Below are 16,401 nucleotides of genomic sequence, written 5' to 3'. Positions count from 1 at the left end.
CCCCCCCCCCCCCCCCCCCCGGTCCCTCATGCCCCTGCCCTCATAGGTCTCACGTTTACAGTCCCGCTGGTTCTTGGTGAGCTCGAAGCCAGGGCGGCATTCACAGGCAATGCCGCCCTTGGGAGTCTCCCGGCAGATGTGGGCACAGCCGTGGTTCTTGTTCATGCAGTTCATTCCTTCTGCAAAGGGAAGAGGAGAGCCTGGTGCTCCTGCTGCACCTGGAGGCCGCAGAGGGGCGGGGCCAGCTGGGGCTAAGGACACTGTGAGGGTCAGCCGAAATCCAGAGCTGCTCAGGATTTAGGAATGACCCAGGAAAATCTAAACCAGGACCTATTTGCTTAAAGAGCTTAAACCTGGACTAGAAACCTGAAGACAAATAGCAATCAGATTGATAAAGTGGGAACTAACTAGCGGAGGTAATTACTATGCCACTTTGTCGGGGAGGCAGAGGGAGACAGGGTTTCTCTGTGTAGCCCTGGCTGTCCTGGAACTCACTCTGTAGACCAGGCTGACCTCAAACTCAGAGATCCACCTGCCTCTGCCTGCCGAGTGCTGGGCTTAGGGGTATGCACCATCAAGCCTGGCTACGGCACGAATATTAAGTTCCTCCCACAGGCAGGGCAGCACACTGGGTGATGGGATACAAAGCAGACCAGACAGAACTATTGCCCTGGGGACATCATCCCAGTGAAGGAAAGAGCAGGCAGCACACACCCCAGGCTCCCTCTGACAACTTCCTCCATCCAAGCCATGGAAGGGGGCACTGGTGAGGCTGTCCCTGAGAAGTGGCAGCTTACATATGAATGCCCACCAACAGGGTCCCCATCACAGCCGGGCCAGCGAATGCCCCAAAGTAACCTCAGTTCCAGGCAATGACCTGATCCCAGATTTAGCCCCTAGATTTTTTTCTAATACAGTGTTGTGTGTGGAGCCCTTAGGCTGTGACTACATTAAGAAATTAGAAGGAATCTAGAGGGCAGGACACAGGGTGTAGAGGAAAAGCGGGGCAGAGAAGCCTGGGGGCCTCCCAGGCCATGGGCTGACCTTCTGGCCGCTGGATGCAGGTGTGCTGGTTGTCGCTGAGGAAGAAGCCTTCTCGGCAGTGGCATTCGTAGCTGCCCATCATGTTGACACAGCTCTGTTGACAGCCACCGTTACCCTCAGCACACTCATCCACATCTGTGCAAGACAGGTGATTGGTGGGGCTGCGGTGGCGGCACCAGAGACTGGGCCCAAACACATGAGCCACCTTAGCAAGCAGTCCCGTACTTGTGAAGAGGAACGCAGTTTAGAGCTCAGGTAGGGTGGGGAGCATCCCACCTAGCTAGCCTCGGTGAGAACTGGATCCCTCCCCACACAGTAGAGACGGGGTTTGACCCCTCAAACCTGGAGCGACGACAGCTCAGCAATGAGACCCAAGTTCTAGTCCCAGTCCCCACATGGCAGCTTACTGCCTCTAACTCCAGTCCTGGGGGACCTAGTGTCCTCTTCTGGCACCTCAGGCATGTGGTATACAGAACACACATGACTGCACACACAAAATCTCAATAAAAACCCTGGGCCCGAGTGCCGGGGTCAGGAGGGAAGCCAGGGTGAGAGGAACATTGCGGAAGACAAGGATGGAGATTAGTCACACCCAGGAGTGACCCAGGAGTGGCCCCTCGCTGTGATGACAGCCAGGAACCTGGAAATGCCTCTGTCCTCAGGCAGCAGTATGGCTGTGGTGCCGACAATGGTGGGAATGACAGCTGAGTCACAAGTCATCATGAGGCAAGGACCATTCTGTGGACCGGCCACAACCTCCGCCTTCCTCCCCTCCCCCCCGGGCCTGGGCTCTTTGCCACAGTTCCTAGCTTTTCTCCTATTTTGGTTTAAAAAAACAAAGCCTGGCAGTGTGGTATGGAAGGGTGGGGAAGGTGACCAGGCCACACCCTTTATGGCGGAGGAGGAACAATAGGATGCCACCAAGTCACCAGCCCTAGAGCCAAGCTCACCCTGACAGCTCACTTCTGTAGCTCCATCTCTATGTTGGCTGCTGCCCTCCCATTCTGATTCTCCCTGGGGAAACTGAGGCCCGCCACATGGACAATTTTCTCAAGGGTTCCCTAAGAGTTAAAGAGATGGTTGAGGCTTTGAACGCACACCTTACACAGACTGTTGTAACTCTGGCCCTCTCAGTACCCGCCTCTTTCCTCTCTCAATCTCTATGGTTAGTTCTTGGTGAGAAGTGGGGTTAGAAAGACCCAACGGAAGCCAAAGACCTAGAAGTGATATTCATAGTCCCATGGGTACCCCTATCCTCCACCCAGTGTTTCGTTTCTTGACCCTAAGGAGTCTCCAGGTGACAGGGCAGAGAAGGCCCCTTCTACAGTGACAGAGGGGATGGGGAAGACAGCCACTGGGAAGGGTCTGCCAGGGACCTGGGTATAAGGGTGGCAGCGGTAGTCACGTGCCCTTCTGCAGTAAGGGGGGTCCTAGGCCGTGGGGCATCTGACACCCTAACCCACTGCTCATTCCTTTGCCGATTCTCTCTTCTGCCAGAACCAAAGAGAAAGTTGAGAGAATTTCAAATCTCAAATCTTGTACACTTCAGATTTTCTCCTTAAGGGGACCTCTCACTTGGTCTGACTGACTCTCAAAAATGACAGACTAAAGCTGAATCCAGTGGCCCAGGGAGCCCATCTGTATCGGAGCTCTTGGGACGAGGGACATCAGGCAGACTGAGGCTCAGAACTGGGTAGGTGAGCTTGAAGACAGGAAGGCTGGAGACCAAAGTAGGCACGAGGAGCAGAGGCTCCCAGGGCCCCGAGGAGTTCCATCTGCAACAGCAACAATGCTCCCGTCCATGGAGCACCCGCTCGTGCTAAAGCTGCACCCAGCTTTTCTACACAGGTTCTCGTGATGATCCCCCCCCCCTCCACCCCGCGCCACAAGCAGCCTCTAAGAAGGGTACTAACACACTTTAGGGACGAGAGATCTAAGATTCCCAGAGGCCAGGGCTCGTCTGAAGCTAATTCACCCCCCACGCACGGAGCTGAGCCCACCATTCTCATCGCCCCTCTAGTACTTTCCGGCCAGCAGCAGCAGCACCCCAGTCCCAGTCCTCGCGTGCCTGCCTCACGGGGGGGGGGCGTGGCTGCCCATGTTCCCTTGAAAGAATTCAGCTCTTTCTGGCCCCTTTTCCTCCTCCCTTACCAAATGCGCGCCAAGCCCCCCTTGCTCACCCAGACAGTTGTGTCCGTCGTGCGCCAGGTGGAACCCGTCGTAGCAGGTACACCGGTAATTTCCAGGGATGTTAACACAGTCGTGCACACAGCCTGCATTATCCTCCCGTTCACACTCATCCACGTCTGTGCACAGAGAGAATGAGGCTGGAGACGCTGAAGGTCACACACAAACCGCTATGCCGTTTTACTTTTATTTTTTTTAACTATGCCATTTTATATAGAGACTTTGAACATTTTTTTTTTACTGTGGTACTGCTGGGAGGGGGGGTGTCATCCTTGAACCAATACCCCTCAGGCCCTAGCGGGTAACAAAAAGTTGCCAACAAGCAGTATCACAGACCTTGTCCACCGAAGCCGCAGCAGTATGCAAGGTCACACACTGAGAACAATATTCCTAAGCTACTTGGAATTAAGCGTTTTAATTATGGCAGAAGATATACTTGTTTGTGAGTGAACTCCCACTGGGAACGCCGGTCCCATCCCATGAGCATGATCTGAACGGTACAAGAAGAGGCTGCGGCTTCAGGGATCTTCAGGCCTTAGTTCTGAGCCTGAGGTATGACACTCCAGACGGCTATGTGGGTAAGAGGCTAGGGAGTGTTCCCGCCAGCGCTCCGGCTGCTCTGTGCAATGCTTTGATGCACACCAGGACACTCTGCTCTCTGGGAAGAGGCCCTCCTGGGCCTGCAGAGGCTGCAGGTGTTGGGAACTGTGACGCCGCCCCCGAGGCAACAGCGTTGGTTCCCACTCTCCCGCAGGCGCCCCCCAGTCTCACCTTTGCAATGTTTGCCATCCCCGGTGTAGCCGGACTTGCAGATGCACTTATACGACCGTGGCGTGTTCTGGCAAATGGCATCGATGTGGCAATGGTCAGTCCCTTCCACACACTCATCCACATCTGGCAGGGGCAGAGGAGGACATGTGAGGACCACCACACTGCCCCTCAAGTAAGTTTTGAAGGTGTACTTCCCCAAGTCAGAGTCCCCTCTTCAAGTCAGAGCCAGTGCACCTGAGGTCCCCACATTCTCTGGTCCTTTCAGGGAGTCACAATGAACACTTACTGCCTCCAAGATATTCAAACCACAGTCATGGCTCAGCTAGTCTGAGACACTCTTCAATCTGCCCAGCACACTCGATGTGTTAGGCACAGTGTGAATTAGTTTATTTTTCGTAGCAGCAGGCTTAGAGCAAGGGAGACAGGCATGGAGTCACTGGTCTCCTAAAAGTCCAGTCACTGATGAGTTTTCTTTTTTAGAAATGGACACCTATGGTCTAGCCTGGTCTAGAACTTGTTACATAGCTGAGGGTGGCCTTCAATGCCTGGTCCTCCTGCCTCCCTCTCTCCCAAATGCCGGGACTACAGGCATGAACCACCCTGCCCAGCTGATCACTAGTAAATTAAGGAAGAAAAGGAGCCGGGGCCTCTGTGGGCTCTTCATGTGCCTCACAGTCAACTGTAGAACAGACTTGTCCTTCCGGTACAGCGGTGCACACCCGTGACCCCGGCTCTTAAAAACCAAGGCGGGAGAATCAGGAGTTCTAGGTTAGATAGTGAGACCCTCTCTCAAAAACCTGGACAAAAGATCAAGCCTGCTCCTACTTGTTCAGCATGGGACCAAGCAGCTTTAGAGGAACAGAGTTCCATGGAAGGTTTTCCTTGGCCCCTGAGCTAGCAGCAGAAGGGCCAGGAGCTGACAGGTGTTGGCCTGGCCATCTGAAGCTTGGTAAGCACAGTTCTCGGAGCGCACCCACTGAGCAGGCAGCGTCCCTGCCCTCAGTTCTGGATCTTTTTGCTCCAACGCTAATGCTCCCTCTAATAGGCACGACACTAAGGGAAGAGGCCCCTCCAGAGGGGCAAAAAACGAAGGTGATTAAGAAAGGACCTCTCTTGGGAGGCAAAGGCAGGCGGATCTCTGTGAGTTCAAGGCCAACCTGGTCTACGAAGCAAGTCTCAGGACAGCCAGGACTGTTACACAGAGAAATTCTGTCTCAAAAAGCCAAAAAAATCAAATAAAGAACCTGGGGAAGTCAGAGACAACACCAGAGCGCCCAGAAAGCTGAAGTGATGCCGAGGAGGATGGCTCGTTCATCGGGAAAGGGCTGTGCTGGGGCAGCCCTTACATTCAGAACACACAGGCCACTTAGCCCAGTCAGATAGACCAGTGAGAGGAAGCAGGAGCAGGTAGGAGCCACGAGACACTGGGCATGAGGAGGTCCTCCTCTCAGCAGCTCCCCCACAAAATGCCCAAGGCCCCAAAGTCTGTAGTCATCAAGTCTGGGCTGGGGCCTGGCAATCCGTAATTTTCCAAAGCTTCCAGATGATTCTAATGAGCAACTAGGGTTGAGAGTCCTGTCACAGTCTGAGGAGGAAGAGGCCATGCCCACCTATGAACTATGAACTAGAGAAAAGTATACAAAGTTTCCAAAGAGTATCTGAATAGACAACCTAGTGGGGCTTGAGAGCAGGAGGGTATGACTCCTGAGCTGCACGTCCTGGAGTTTCTGACTAAGCAGAGCACACTGCACCCGCAGTCCCTGTAGTTTGTGACACTCTGCTTCCAGAAGCACTGGGGGCAGGGCTGGGGTACCATGCAATGTGCTGAGACCTGCAATGAGAACACCTCACACCCTGCCTGCCTCAGCTCCTCTGTCTCCGTTCAGCTCCGCTTGGCTCTGCTCATGACCCCTCAGCCTTCTGTGCCGTTGCTGTCTGTCCCGACAGTCCTGTCTACGCTTACTGCCCACCTCACCCAAGCTCAGCAGTCACGAGCCTGCCAGCCTGTCACCATGGAGTGAAAAGATGAAGACGGAGTTCATAAGCCAAGTCCGAGTGACCTTGTGGATGGCAAGAGGCTGTCGGAGAACCTGTCTGTCCGACTGATATAGCGGATACAGAAGCAAGAACTGTCCCACTGAAGGAAGATTAATAGGAGCTGAGACAATCCCGGTTAAGGTCCACTTCTCCCACCTCTGGGAGGCTTTATCCTAAGTTTTCCTTTAAAAGACAAGGCTTTACTATATAGTCCAGGCTGACCTCTAACTCATAATCCCCCTGCTCCAGCCTCCCTAGTGTTGAGATGGCAGGCATGCACCAACACACTTGGCTTCTTTTTCTTTCTTTCTTTCTTTCTTTCTTTCTTTCTTTCTTTTTTTTTTTTTTTTTTTTTTTTTTTTTTTTTTTTTTTTTTTTTTTTTTTTTTTTTTTTTTTTTTTTTTTTTTTTTTTTTTTTTTTTTTTTTTTGGTTTTTCGAGACAGGGTTTCTCTGTAGCTTTGGAGCCTGTCCTGGAACTCCTTTTGTAGACCAGGCTGGCCTCGAACTCACAGAGATCCTCCTGCCTCTGCCTCCCAATTGCTGGGATTAAAGGTGTGCGCCACCACCGCCCAGCTTCTTTTTCATTTTTGATGGGGATGATGGTGCCTCCTCAGAAGGGGCTGCGAGCAGCCATGAGGTTAATTTGTCTGAATAAGGATGTAGGCAACAGGAAGTGTTAACCAGGCTCAGCAAAGAAATTCACTAAAGAAATGGAAACTGTGTAAGGTTGAGAGAGGTTGGTAACGCAAGTCAAAAAAAGTGAATTATGTACAACACTTTCTCACCGAGATAGGACTACTGGAACATTTTCTGAACTTGTCAAACGCAAATGGACCAGACATTGCTGATGTACTTATTGCCTGTACATACTGTATATAGTTATTATTGTTGTTTTCCTTATATTAGTTATAACCTTTTTTATTTTAGACAAAAAAGGGGAAATGTGGTGACATTTTGTGTTTTAACAAATAAAGCTCACCTGAAGATCAGAGTGTGGAGCTAGCCACACTAGTTAGCCATAGAGGACAGGCAGTGGTGGCTCACACCTTTTACCCCAGCACTTGGGAGACAGAGGCAAATGGATCTCTGTAAGTTCAAGGCCACCCTGGGCTACATGAGATTAGTCTAAGAGAGAAACAGAGCCTAACAGTGGTGGCACACCCCAGCACTAGGGAGGTGGAGACAGGAGTGATATGGCTGGGCAGAGAGAGGAATATAAGGAGGGAGTGAATGGGACTCAGGGTTCAGTCTGAGGACTGGCAGAGGCAGGACATCCCATTCAGTCTGAGGATTTCGTAGAGGTAAGAACTAGTGGCTGGCTGCTCTGCTTCTATGATCTTTCAGCTTTCATCCCTAATAGCTGAGTCCAGGTTTTTACGTAATTAGAATCCACACAAGAAGTCTGAGCTGTGTGAGCCGAGGGATGAGCAGTGGGGGGCAGCTCTGTTTCGCCCACTACAAGTAGCCACGAGCCTCATGTGGTTTTCTTCATCGCAGTTCAAAGACAGCTCTGGGGCCCCCCCAGCCACGGGCTAAATGTCCACGGACAGCAGAGCCCCAGGGGTTCTGAATGGGGAACCCAGAAATGTGGAGGTTCCTCCAAAGCCCCCCTGTGCAACCATCTCGGTGTTGTCTGTCTCCATCTGCTGGGGCTCCGCTCCGGGTACACCAGGCTCTTTCCTTGGCCTCCCCTGCCGGCTGCCTCAGGCTTTTCTTAGAGACAGCCATCTCTCCACTCAATGCTCACCTGTCTTCAGCTCACGGCTCCACACAGCGCGTCCCACCCTGGACTATTCCCTCACCACCACCTGACCAGCGCACTGCCCCCCACCTCCTCCTCCTCAGTCATGCTCCAGGCCCACCCTTTCCATCTTTCCATGTCTGGTTCAGAACTGTCCATCAGCTGCTGGGGTGCCCTGGGCCCTGGGGGACTCAACTTGCCCTCCCTTTGGTTCACACTGAGTTGCTCAGCTAACACTCTGAAGTGGTTTTATGTAACATGGTCCATTTCTCCCGTGGCTGGGTGCTTGCTGGAGAAGGGACCATCCAACTGTGGCTGGCATCTTCTGAAGCAAACTGGGCTGAGGTACAGAGCAGGAAACAGGGCCCCCAATCGCACCCTGTTCCCCCTCCTCTGTCAGTTCTTCAGAGCGCCTCAGCGTACCTGGCGGCCCAGAATGTGTCCTTGCAGGGACCTCTGTGGCACGCGTGGGCAGCCTCAGCTTTGGTCCATCTTCCTAGGGCACAGCTGTTTATTTACCAGCTGCAAGCCAAGTGATGCTCTTGGGTGTGGGTTGGTTTAGACTGCTGGTTCTTGGTTCAGGCTGCACACTGGAATCAGGGTACGTCTAAAGACCCAGGGGTGTCTAGACCCACCAAATCAGGACCTCCTGGGCAGGTCTGGGAATATCTTTTTCAACTCATGTAAATACATGATTTGCCTAAGCTGGGAGACACTTTGCCAGAGGAGCAGATGGACCGACTAAAGGTTCTAGACCAACACTGTAGCAGTGCAGGTTCTAGACTGGCGCTGTAGCAGTTCCGGTGCAGGCTCTAGACTGATGCTGTGGCTGCCACAGTGCAGATTCTAGACAGGCACTGTAGCGGGCCCAGTGCAGGTCCTAGACCAACATGGTAGCAGCCCCAGGGCAGGCTCTAGAACAACACTGTGGCAGTCCCGGTGCAGGTTCTAGACTGGTACCACGGCTGTCCGGGTATGGGTCCTAGACTGGTGCCATGCAGTCCCAGCGCGGGTTCTAGACTGATACTGCGGCGGTCCCGGTGCAGGCTTGGCCTGTGCTTGTGTCGTCCTGAGTCAGCCTCTGAGCAGCACACCAGCTCTCTCCCCTGCGCACCAGGCACAGCACCATCTTGGGGGCTGCTCCCAGCATCAAATGAGCTAATACCCAGCACATGCTACAGTATGGACATGCGTGAGTGCTTAAGAAAAGTTTGCTGTCATTATTCACCCCTCCAGTATGCTCTTGGATGCTTGCTCCATGTTAACTCAGTGCCGTGAGTTCCTGAAGGCCATGACTTCTGACCCTTTGGACGCACGGCACTGCTGGCAGAGCTGTGCGTACCTGACCACTCAGCAAATGGCCGCTAGGTACCACCAGGGCAGTGTGCCAGGTGCCCAGGGCTCAGCAGTGAATGAGACAGAGTAACAGTGGAGTGGAGGTACTTTGTAGGTCTCTGCTAATCAGATGGTTGGAGCAGGCCATTCCCTGTGGCATACCCCAGAAGGAAGCCTGCTTCTTTACTTTTCTGGAAAGAGGGGTGTCCTAGGGAGTTTATTCTGAGGAGGAGAGAGCTGGGAAGCTAGCTCAGTGTGAAAAGCACTGGCCGTGTGAAATTGAGGACCTGAGCCAGGAGCCCCAGAACTCCTGGAAAGCCAGATCCAGCGCATGCCGCTCTAATCCTGGCACACCTGCAGCAAAACGGGAGGCAGAGGCAGGAGAATCCCCAGATGGCAAGCCAGCTGGGGCATAATGACGCTGTGTCAAACAAGGTGGACGGTGAGAAGGACACCAGAGGTTGTTCTCTGACCTCCACGCGTGTGCCATGGCAGTGTGCCTGCACATGCATACATGGAGATTTTTAAGAGTCCCCAAAGACAGTGTGCTGAGGCCTGGAGGATACAGTGGATGGAGAGGCTCTTGAGCTCCTTTGTTACCTTCCCGGGCAGCTGCAGGCATGTCTTATTTAATGGATGGGGAACCGCCTAATGTGGTTACCCTGGGGAAGAACCAATAGCCAGTGTAGAGACAGAACTCTGTCCCGCCCCCGAAAGCCTTCAAAAGTACTTGAGAGATGGGTCTCTGCCTCCCCTGGCCCCAAGGCAGCACTCAGCTTGAAGCAAGCAACCAAACAGAGCCCGAGATGGATTGGAACTGAACTGGCTGGTGGTCAAAAGCCAGCCTCTGGATGCTCCATGGCAGAAGAGACCAGGATAGACAGGGAGCAGGCAGACACACAGGCAAGGAGAGGGTGGGCGGGCGGGCAGGCGCAGTGGTGGGCAGGTGTCGCCAGCCTTGGGATTCACTTCTCTGGGGCCAAGCAGCTGGTTAGAAACAAAAACAAACACCAGGGATACAGGTTCCTGCTGTTAACAGCTTCAAACCGCCAGAGGAAAACTCCAAATAAATATAATTAGAAACTTGTAAAAAGCGTCCTCTCTCTAAACCTGCCCCTAGGGTCTACCCTTTAACATCCCATCCTCCCACGAGCCCCCTCCACTGACGCCCACATAGCCTGACGCTGGACCTCACCCAGGGATTCCTTATCCTGCATCTTCTACGGGTCAGCAACCATGTCCTCAGTTTGCCACTGTCCGTAACCGCAACCAGACAGTCGTGGGCACAAAGCTCTGAAATTCAAAGCCCATAGCTCTCTGGGGTTATGGTTTGTCACAGGAGAAAACCATTGGCAAACCAAAAGTCCCCGGCGGCCTGATCAGGACGGGGGGGGGGGGATACCCCACTTCTGAAACACATCCAGCTCTGAGTCCAGAGCGAGCCCTTGGTCTGAGGAGGGCAGGGCTCGGGGATTGGCAGGGGTCAGTCTTGGCACCACGGTGCACACATACACAGAAGCGTGTCCGTGGGCTTCTGGGTCTGGTTTCTAGGCTAGCTGCTCGCCTGACACAGGACTACCCTCCTTGGGAAACTGAGGTGGGGGAAGAAAGGAAAAGTACCAAGTGGCCCAACTTCCAACCGGCAGAGTGGAACACGGTCCAGGTGGAGAGGGTACCGAAGCTTACTGATATGAATGGGTTCAGCAAAATGGGCAGAACCCGAGTTCCCAGCCAGCGGGCTTGAGTTTGGGAGAGCTCACACCTCCTCTTCCACTCACCTCGTGCCACCTGAGTCAGGCAGAACGCAGGCTGGCAGGGAAGAGAGTGGCTAGTCTGCGGACAGAGAGTCAGTGTCCCCCCTTTGCCCAGGTGAGTAGCCCATTCATCCCCTCCACACGGCCCTGTGCTGGCTGTTTTCACCTCTCCCCTGAGCTCCAGCAGCCCAGTGCTTCCCAGACTCCTGTCTCCCCAGGTCTGGGCCTCCCGTAAGCACTGCCAGCCTCAGAGCGGCTCCGCAGTTTCCAGCCCTGACAGGAACTCTTTCTTAGTGAGCGGTCATGTGCCAGTGGTACAGAGGCCCACGCCCGCACACCGAAGCAGGCAGCAGAGACCAGGGTGGGATCTGGCAGCAAGTTCCTCCACCTCCACCATCTTCTCCAGAGGATCTGAAGCCACGCATTCCCCTCCCCCACCCTCGGTTCAAGGCACTGGACCAAGCCATTCTATTTTACTTCTCCAACTAAAACAAAACGCACATCGCCCACCTCCTCCCCCTCACCGGAGTGCCACACACACATGTGCTCACACACACACACACACACACACAGAGTCATGCACATGCATGTTCACACACCCCAGTGAATGCACACCTCACATTCCCAACCTCACACCCGGCCTGTCTCCATTCACAACAGGTCCTAGCCACTCACATATCAAACCGGTTCTCATGCTCTCAGATTCCAGAAGGTTCCAGAAAACGGTCTCATCTAAGGCCTCTCTACCTGTAATGGTTGGGATGCCTAGGTCTTTGTAGTCCACTCTCTCCCATTCCACCCTACAGAGACTCGGGTGTGTGTGTGGGGAGGTGGAGAACAAAATTTATATCCTCCTAGCCCCAGGCTTTCCCCACACCTATGACGCGCCACCAGAAAGCCACAGAAAGAGGTCAAAGGGATTTCCAAAGACTTCCTAAAAGTGGGGATGAGCTTAGGGAAACTGATAAAACAACAGGATCTAAGAGTGGGGTCTGTCTGTCTGCTCTCTCCAATAGGGCTTCAATGGGACTCAAGCGACGGCAGCTGCTTGAGGAGCCACCCTCACCCGCTGACACGGTTATGGTTTTCATTTCATATTGTGGAGGGAGGGGCTAGGAGGAACAGTCCCCTCACTGTAGGAGCTGGCCACAGGAGCCGAGGGAAGCCGGGAGGAGAGGAAACAGCCACATTAAAGAGGAAGAGAGGGTGGGGAAAGGAGAGAGACACATACACCCAGACAGAGACCCAGAGACAGAGAGACACTGTTCCCACCAGATGAACACGTTCACTCTCAGGGATGCCGTGGCTTTAAATGGCTGACTTTCTCAGTCTCCATCCCCAGCAAGGAAAGAAAACTACCAGGTAAACTAAGTGGCCAACCTGGCTGTCCCAGAGCCTGAGCCGGAGCCGGCCTGGGGGCTGGACCAGTCCCCCTGGAGGCCCTGAGACCTTTTCATTCAGCTGCAACCTGAGCCCTAAGTGGGGATTAGGTCTTTTTAGCCACGGCTGTCCTCCCACCTCTACCCCACCCCCACCCCTCAAAAAAAGCAAAGCAAATTAATGCTTTTAAGTTTACAATTATCTTGGTTATCCAGTCTGTCTACTTTAAGACACACAGACAGGCACTTGAGAACCACTCAAAACCGTGTACCCAGCAAGCTCACTCATTCCCAGTCCCACTAGCTGACCCGCCCACTCATCCACAGGGACAAACCGTTCAGCAATCCCCGACTGGGGCTAGGTCCCAGAGGACAGAGGGGGCCAGGGGTGGACCGTGGTGCTGGAGTTGGTGTTCCCTCTCTTTTCCTCCCTCCCCCTCCTTTATTCCTAGCTCCTGTCCCAGTTCCATCCTCGTCCCATCACGTGGCTTTGACGCTCCCAGGGACACAGATGTCCCCAGAAGTGCAGCAGTTCTTTTCAAGATGCTTGCTGAGGGTGTTTCCGATTCACAGACCCTCTAGGGTTCCACCGAGGAGCACGTGGCATCAAAGGCGGACTTCCCAGCCCTGATGATAGACGGGAGATATGCCGAGGGGGCAAGGGAGGCCTCCCGGAGCTCACAGCACCACGGGTAAGCCTGTAAGGCTCAGACCAAAGAGTTCTCACCCTGCCTGCAGCATCTACCTACAAATCTGAGTCCAAGCACAGCTCTGTTTTCCAGCAAACCTGTTGTTAGGCAACCTTTGATGGACAGGGTTTCACAGATTTCCTGGATGGTAGGGTTAATGAGAGGTTCCAGCCTAGCCCCAGCCAGACTCAGAAATCCTATGGGGGGGGGGCAGATGCCAAGTTACCGCAGCCTCACCAGGGCAGGTGGCTGGCGCTCAGGACTGAGATAAGCAGGGGCCTTGAGGGTACCGCCTCCTGCTGAGTGTCCCCCAGCACCCAGTGGGGTGTCCAATAAAAGAAGGTACCCGAGGTACCCTGGAAATATCCTGACTTCTATCCCTTGAGAGCCTTGGTTTCCCTGCACACCTGTCCCATTTAGGGGTCTCCAGCTGCACCTGGAGCCCCTTTAATAGGTGCTTCTCCTCTTGTCCCCTCCCCACCTCTGCAGACACTGGCTCCAACTTGAAAGAGGCCCTTATCTTGTCTCTAGATTACTGCACGAAATCTGTTCCTTCCTCAGACTAAACTCCCTAGCTAATTCCATGTTATGAGTAAGTCAGCGTGCACTACAAAAGCCAGCTTTGTTTACGAAAACACACAAGCAAATCCAGAGTGGGGAGAGGGGCTGTTCCAGGCAGCGGGCTGTCTGGAACCAAGGCTGCAGAAGAAGCAGTTTGGGGCTGGAAGGAGCTTGGGGTGGGGTCTGGTACTTGACAGCGGAGGGTCTCCAGTGTTTAGTTGTGTTAATGGACAGGTTGAAGGGTCAAGGGTAAAGACCGTGTTTTGGGGGAGGCGGGTGGTGTTGACTTAGCACCTTCTAGGAACACAGCGAAAGCGGGTGGCATACAACAGCTTAGGACTCCAGGGCTCAGGCCCCTCCACACAGCGACCTGACTGCCAGACACTCAGACTTCCCCAACTCCCAAGTTCAACTTTCCTCCTGGCTCAGACACCTCCTCATCCCTGGCTGGCTTCAGGAGCCCCTGGGACAATAGGCAGACTCTACCTCCCGGGCAAAATCTTGCTAAGAGGAATTTTCTTTTTGTCCATATAAATCTCTTTTGGGTGAGGACAACGTGGGGGGAGGGGTGTAGCAGGTCAATGGGGGAGGGGAGGCTGTCCCCAGAGAACTGTGGGACACCAGCCTGGTTTCTGCCAGCGCAGCCTTGGGACTGGCTGGGCAGTGAGCTCGGGGTCAGGGACCGGGGCAGGAGGGCCTCCCAGTCTCTCTCTAATTCCTAGAGGGAATCTGTCAGAGCTCCCAGCCTGGAATTTTACTTTGTTATTTTAATGCAATTCTGACCTGGATTTAAATGGAATTGGAAACCCCAGGCCTTAATAAATAAATATTATGATAAGAAATGAAAGCCATGCGAGACGAAAGAGATTCCCCCCCCCAAAAGGCAGAAACGCAACGTGCGTGCCAGAAGCCAGTCACAGACATTTTCTCCTCCTGCCCCCTACCATCCCGTGACAGGCAGTCGGTTTCACCGCGAAAGAGCCTGTTTTTCTTTAACATCTTTAGACTTGATAAGACAGCAACTTTGAAATTTTGGCCTGTCTGCGTGCGGGGAGGGGGTGAGGGTACGAAGTGTGCGGCACGGCTAAAAACTTCTCTAGGTCTCAAGCCCCAGAGTGAAGTCCCTGGCAATGTTTGAGAGAAGATTCTCTAACCTCGGCGGAAGATGCTAGAGGTGGCAGAGAAGCCGGCAAAAGTGCGTGCTCCCTGCTGCCGGCCGCCCCCAGGCTCCTTCAAGCGCTTCGCTAGGCGCGCAGCGCCCAGAGGTCTGGCCCTGGCCGGAGAGTCCGGGACACAAGGCCGGGTCCTGACAGCCACGCATTTCCAGGCACCTGCCCTGACTCGGGCCCCGTCATCCCGCAGCCCCGCAGCCCCGCAGCCCCGCAGTCCCGCGCCGCGCCTCCCTTACCTTGCGCAGCTTTGCCATGCTGGGCGGCGCGCGCGTGGACCAGCAGGACGAGCAGGCAGAACCCGGGGACGCGCCCCGAGCCCATGGCCTGGAGCTCCGCGCGGCGGGGCCGCGGGGGTGTCGCAGCCCCAGAGAGGGCGCGAGGCAGAGGGGGAGGGGACTGGAGGGCGCCCCGCGGGGGATCCGGGCTGGGCGTGCGGAGCGCGCGGTGGGGAGCGCGGCCAGGCGCGGGGCGGCGGCCCGAGGGGCGGCCCGGGCTATCGCACCCGACGCCCAGCTTCGCCTGCGGGGAGCTGGAGCCGGAGAGCGAGCGCGGAGCAGGAGCCGGAGCTGGGACCTGAGAAAGGGGAGGGGAGACGTAGCGCCTAAACACGCCCTTTCTGCCTCTTTCTTCCTCTCTTGCTTTCTCGCCTCCCGGGCTCCGTCTGTTTTTCTTCGCTTTTCTCCTCCTCCTCCTCTTTCTCCTCCTCTCCTTGCTCCTTTTCGTTTTCTTCCTCCTCCCCTTCCCACTGCCCCTCCTGCTTCTCTTCTCCGTCCTCCTCCTCCACCTCCTTTTTCGTGCCCTTTTTTTTTCTTTCAAAGGGGGCCTCGGCGTGGCGGCCGCTCCCCCTGCGCGCCCGGGCGAGCGGCCCCCTCCCCAGGCTGCCGGGCCGCTGCCTGCAGGAATTTACAATCCGGCGCTGGGGGAGCGGGCCCGGTCTCCATGGAGACGGCTTCCCCGGGAGCAGGGAGGTCAGGCGCAGACCGCGCACAATCAATGGATCAATGCAAGCCCCCGCTCCGCTCCAGACCAAACAGCACCCGGGCTCCGGCTCGTCCGCTCTCCCTGTGGGGAGCTAGCGGGGGAGTCGAGGGTGCACCCCCCCGCGCTCGCACACCAGGAGGGCCGAGCGAAGCAGGTCTTCATGCGCACCTTGGCGGGGAGACAAAGAGGGCGCGAGGTGTTGGGAGGCTGCACCTCGGAACACAGAGATGGACTCACACTCCCGACCAAGTAACATCCTCAGAACTTCTACTCCTAAGTCACTCGCACCCTCGGGACACAATCCTCATTCTCAGATCCGAGTCCTTCGGCTAAAACGGGCCCGGCTCCAGGGCAGGCTCTGTGGGCGTTGGAGGTAACTCGCTGACTAGGCTCCTGTATGAGTTGTCTAGTGCTTAGCACGCAGGCAGAGGCTAACCCACGATCGTCTTAGAACACGCAGAAGGCCCTGTCCACTATCTCCAAACTGACTTCCATGGCTAACTTCACCGGCAGCAGAGGATAAGTTTAAAATAGAGACACACTGCTGAAGGAGTAAGTCCCCCAGGCCTGGACACTGTCCCCTGCCCCCTTCAATTGCTCTGAGCCAATTGTGCCAGGCCTCAGAGTCCTGCTCCAGAGCCAATTTCGTGCAGAACAGAAACTGTCATCCCAGGGCACCCAGGAGAACTGGGCAATAACCAAGGTCTCCCTAAAGATGACTCAGTTCTCAGACCCTGACATTGGCAGCC

General features: G+C 54.9%; 1 protein-coding gene across 1 annotated transcript in view; it reads right to left on the bottom strand.

Moving 5' to 3' along the window:
• The window catches only part of Scube3 (signal peptide, CUB domain and EGF like domain containing 3), a 33,937-nt gene extending 18,517 nt beyond the window's left edge, over positions 1–15,420 (bottom strand). The window contains exons 1-5 of the mRNA XM_050139750.1: positions 14,908–15,420; positions 4,003–4,125; positions 3,225–3,350; positions 1,045–1,179; positions 54–179 (exon numbers count right to left, since the gene is read on the bottom strand). Coding sequence (XP_049995707.1) covers positions 54–179; positions 1,045–1,179; positions 3,225–3,350; positions 4,003–4,125; positions 14,908–14,992 — 595 coding nt within the window. The 5' untranslated portion in view covers positions 14,993–15,420. The remainder of the gene's footprint in view (positions 1–53; positions 180–1,044; positions 1,180–3,224; positions 3,351–4,002; positions 4,126–14,907) is intronic.
• Positions 15,421–16,401: the final 981 nt, after the last annotated feature.

This window comes from Alexandromys fortis, unplaced genomic scaffold (assembly GCF_014885135.2).
Source record: "Alexandromys fortis isolate MF-2015 unplaced genomic scaffold, M_Fortis_MF-2015_v1.1 scaffold_9, whole genome shotgun sequence".
Taxonomy (NCBI): Eukaryota; Metazoa; Chordata; class Mammalia; order Rodentia; family Cricetidae; genus Alexandromys; species Alexandromys fortis.
The sequence above is the reverse complement of the archived record's forward strand: the minus strand, read 5'-3'. Positions and strand labels throughout refer to the sequence as shown.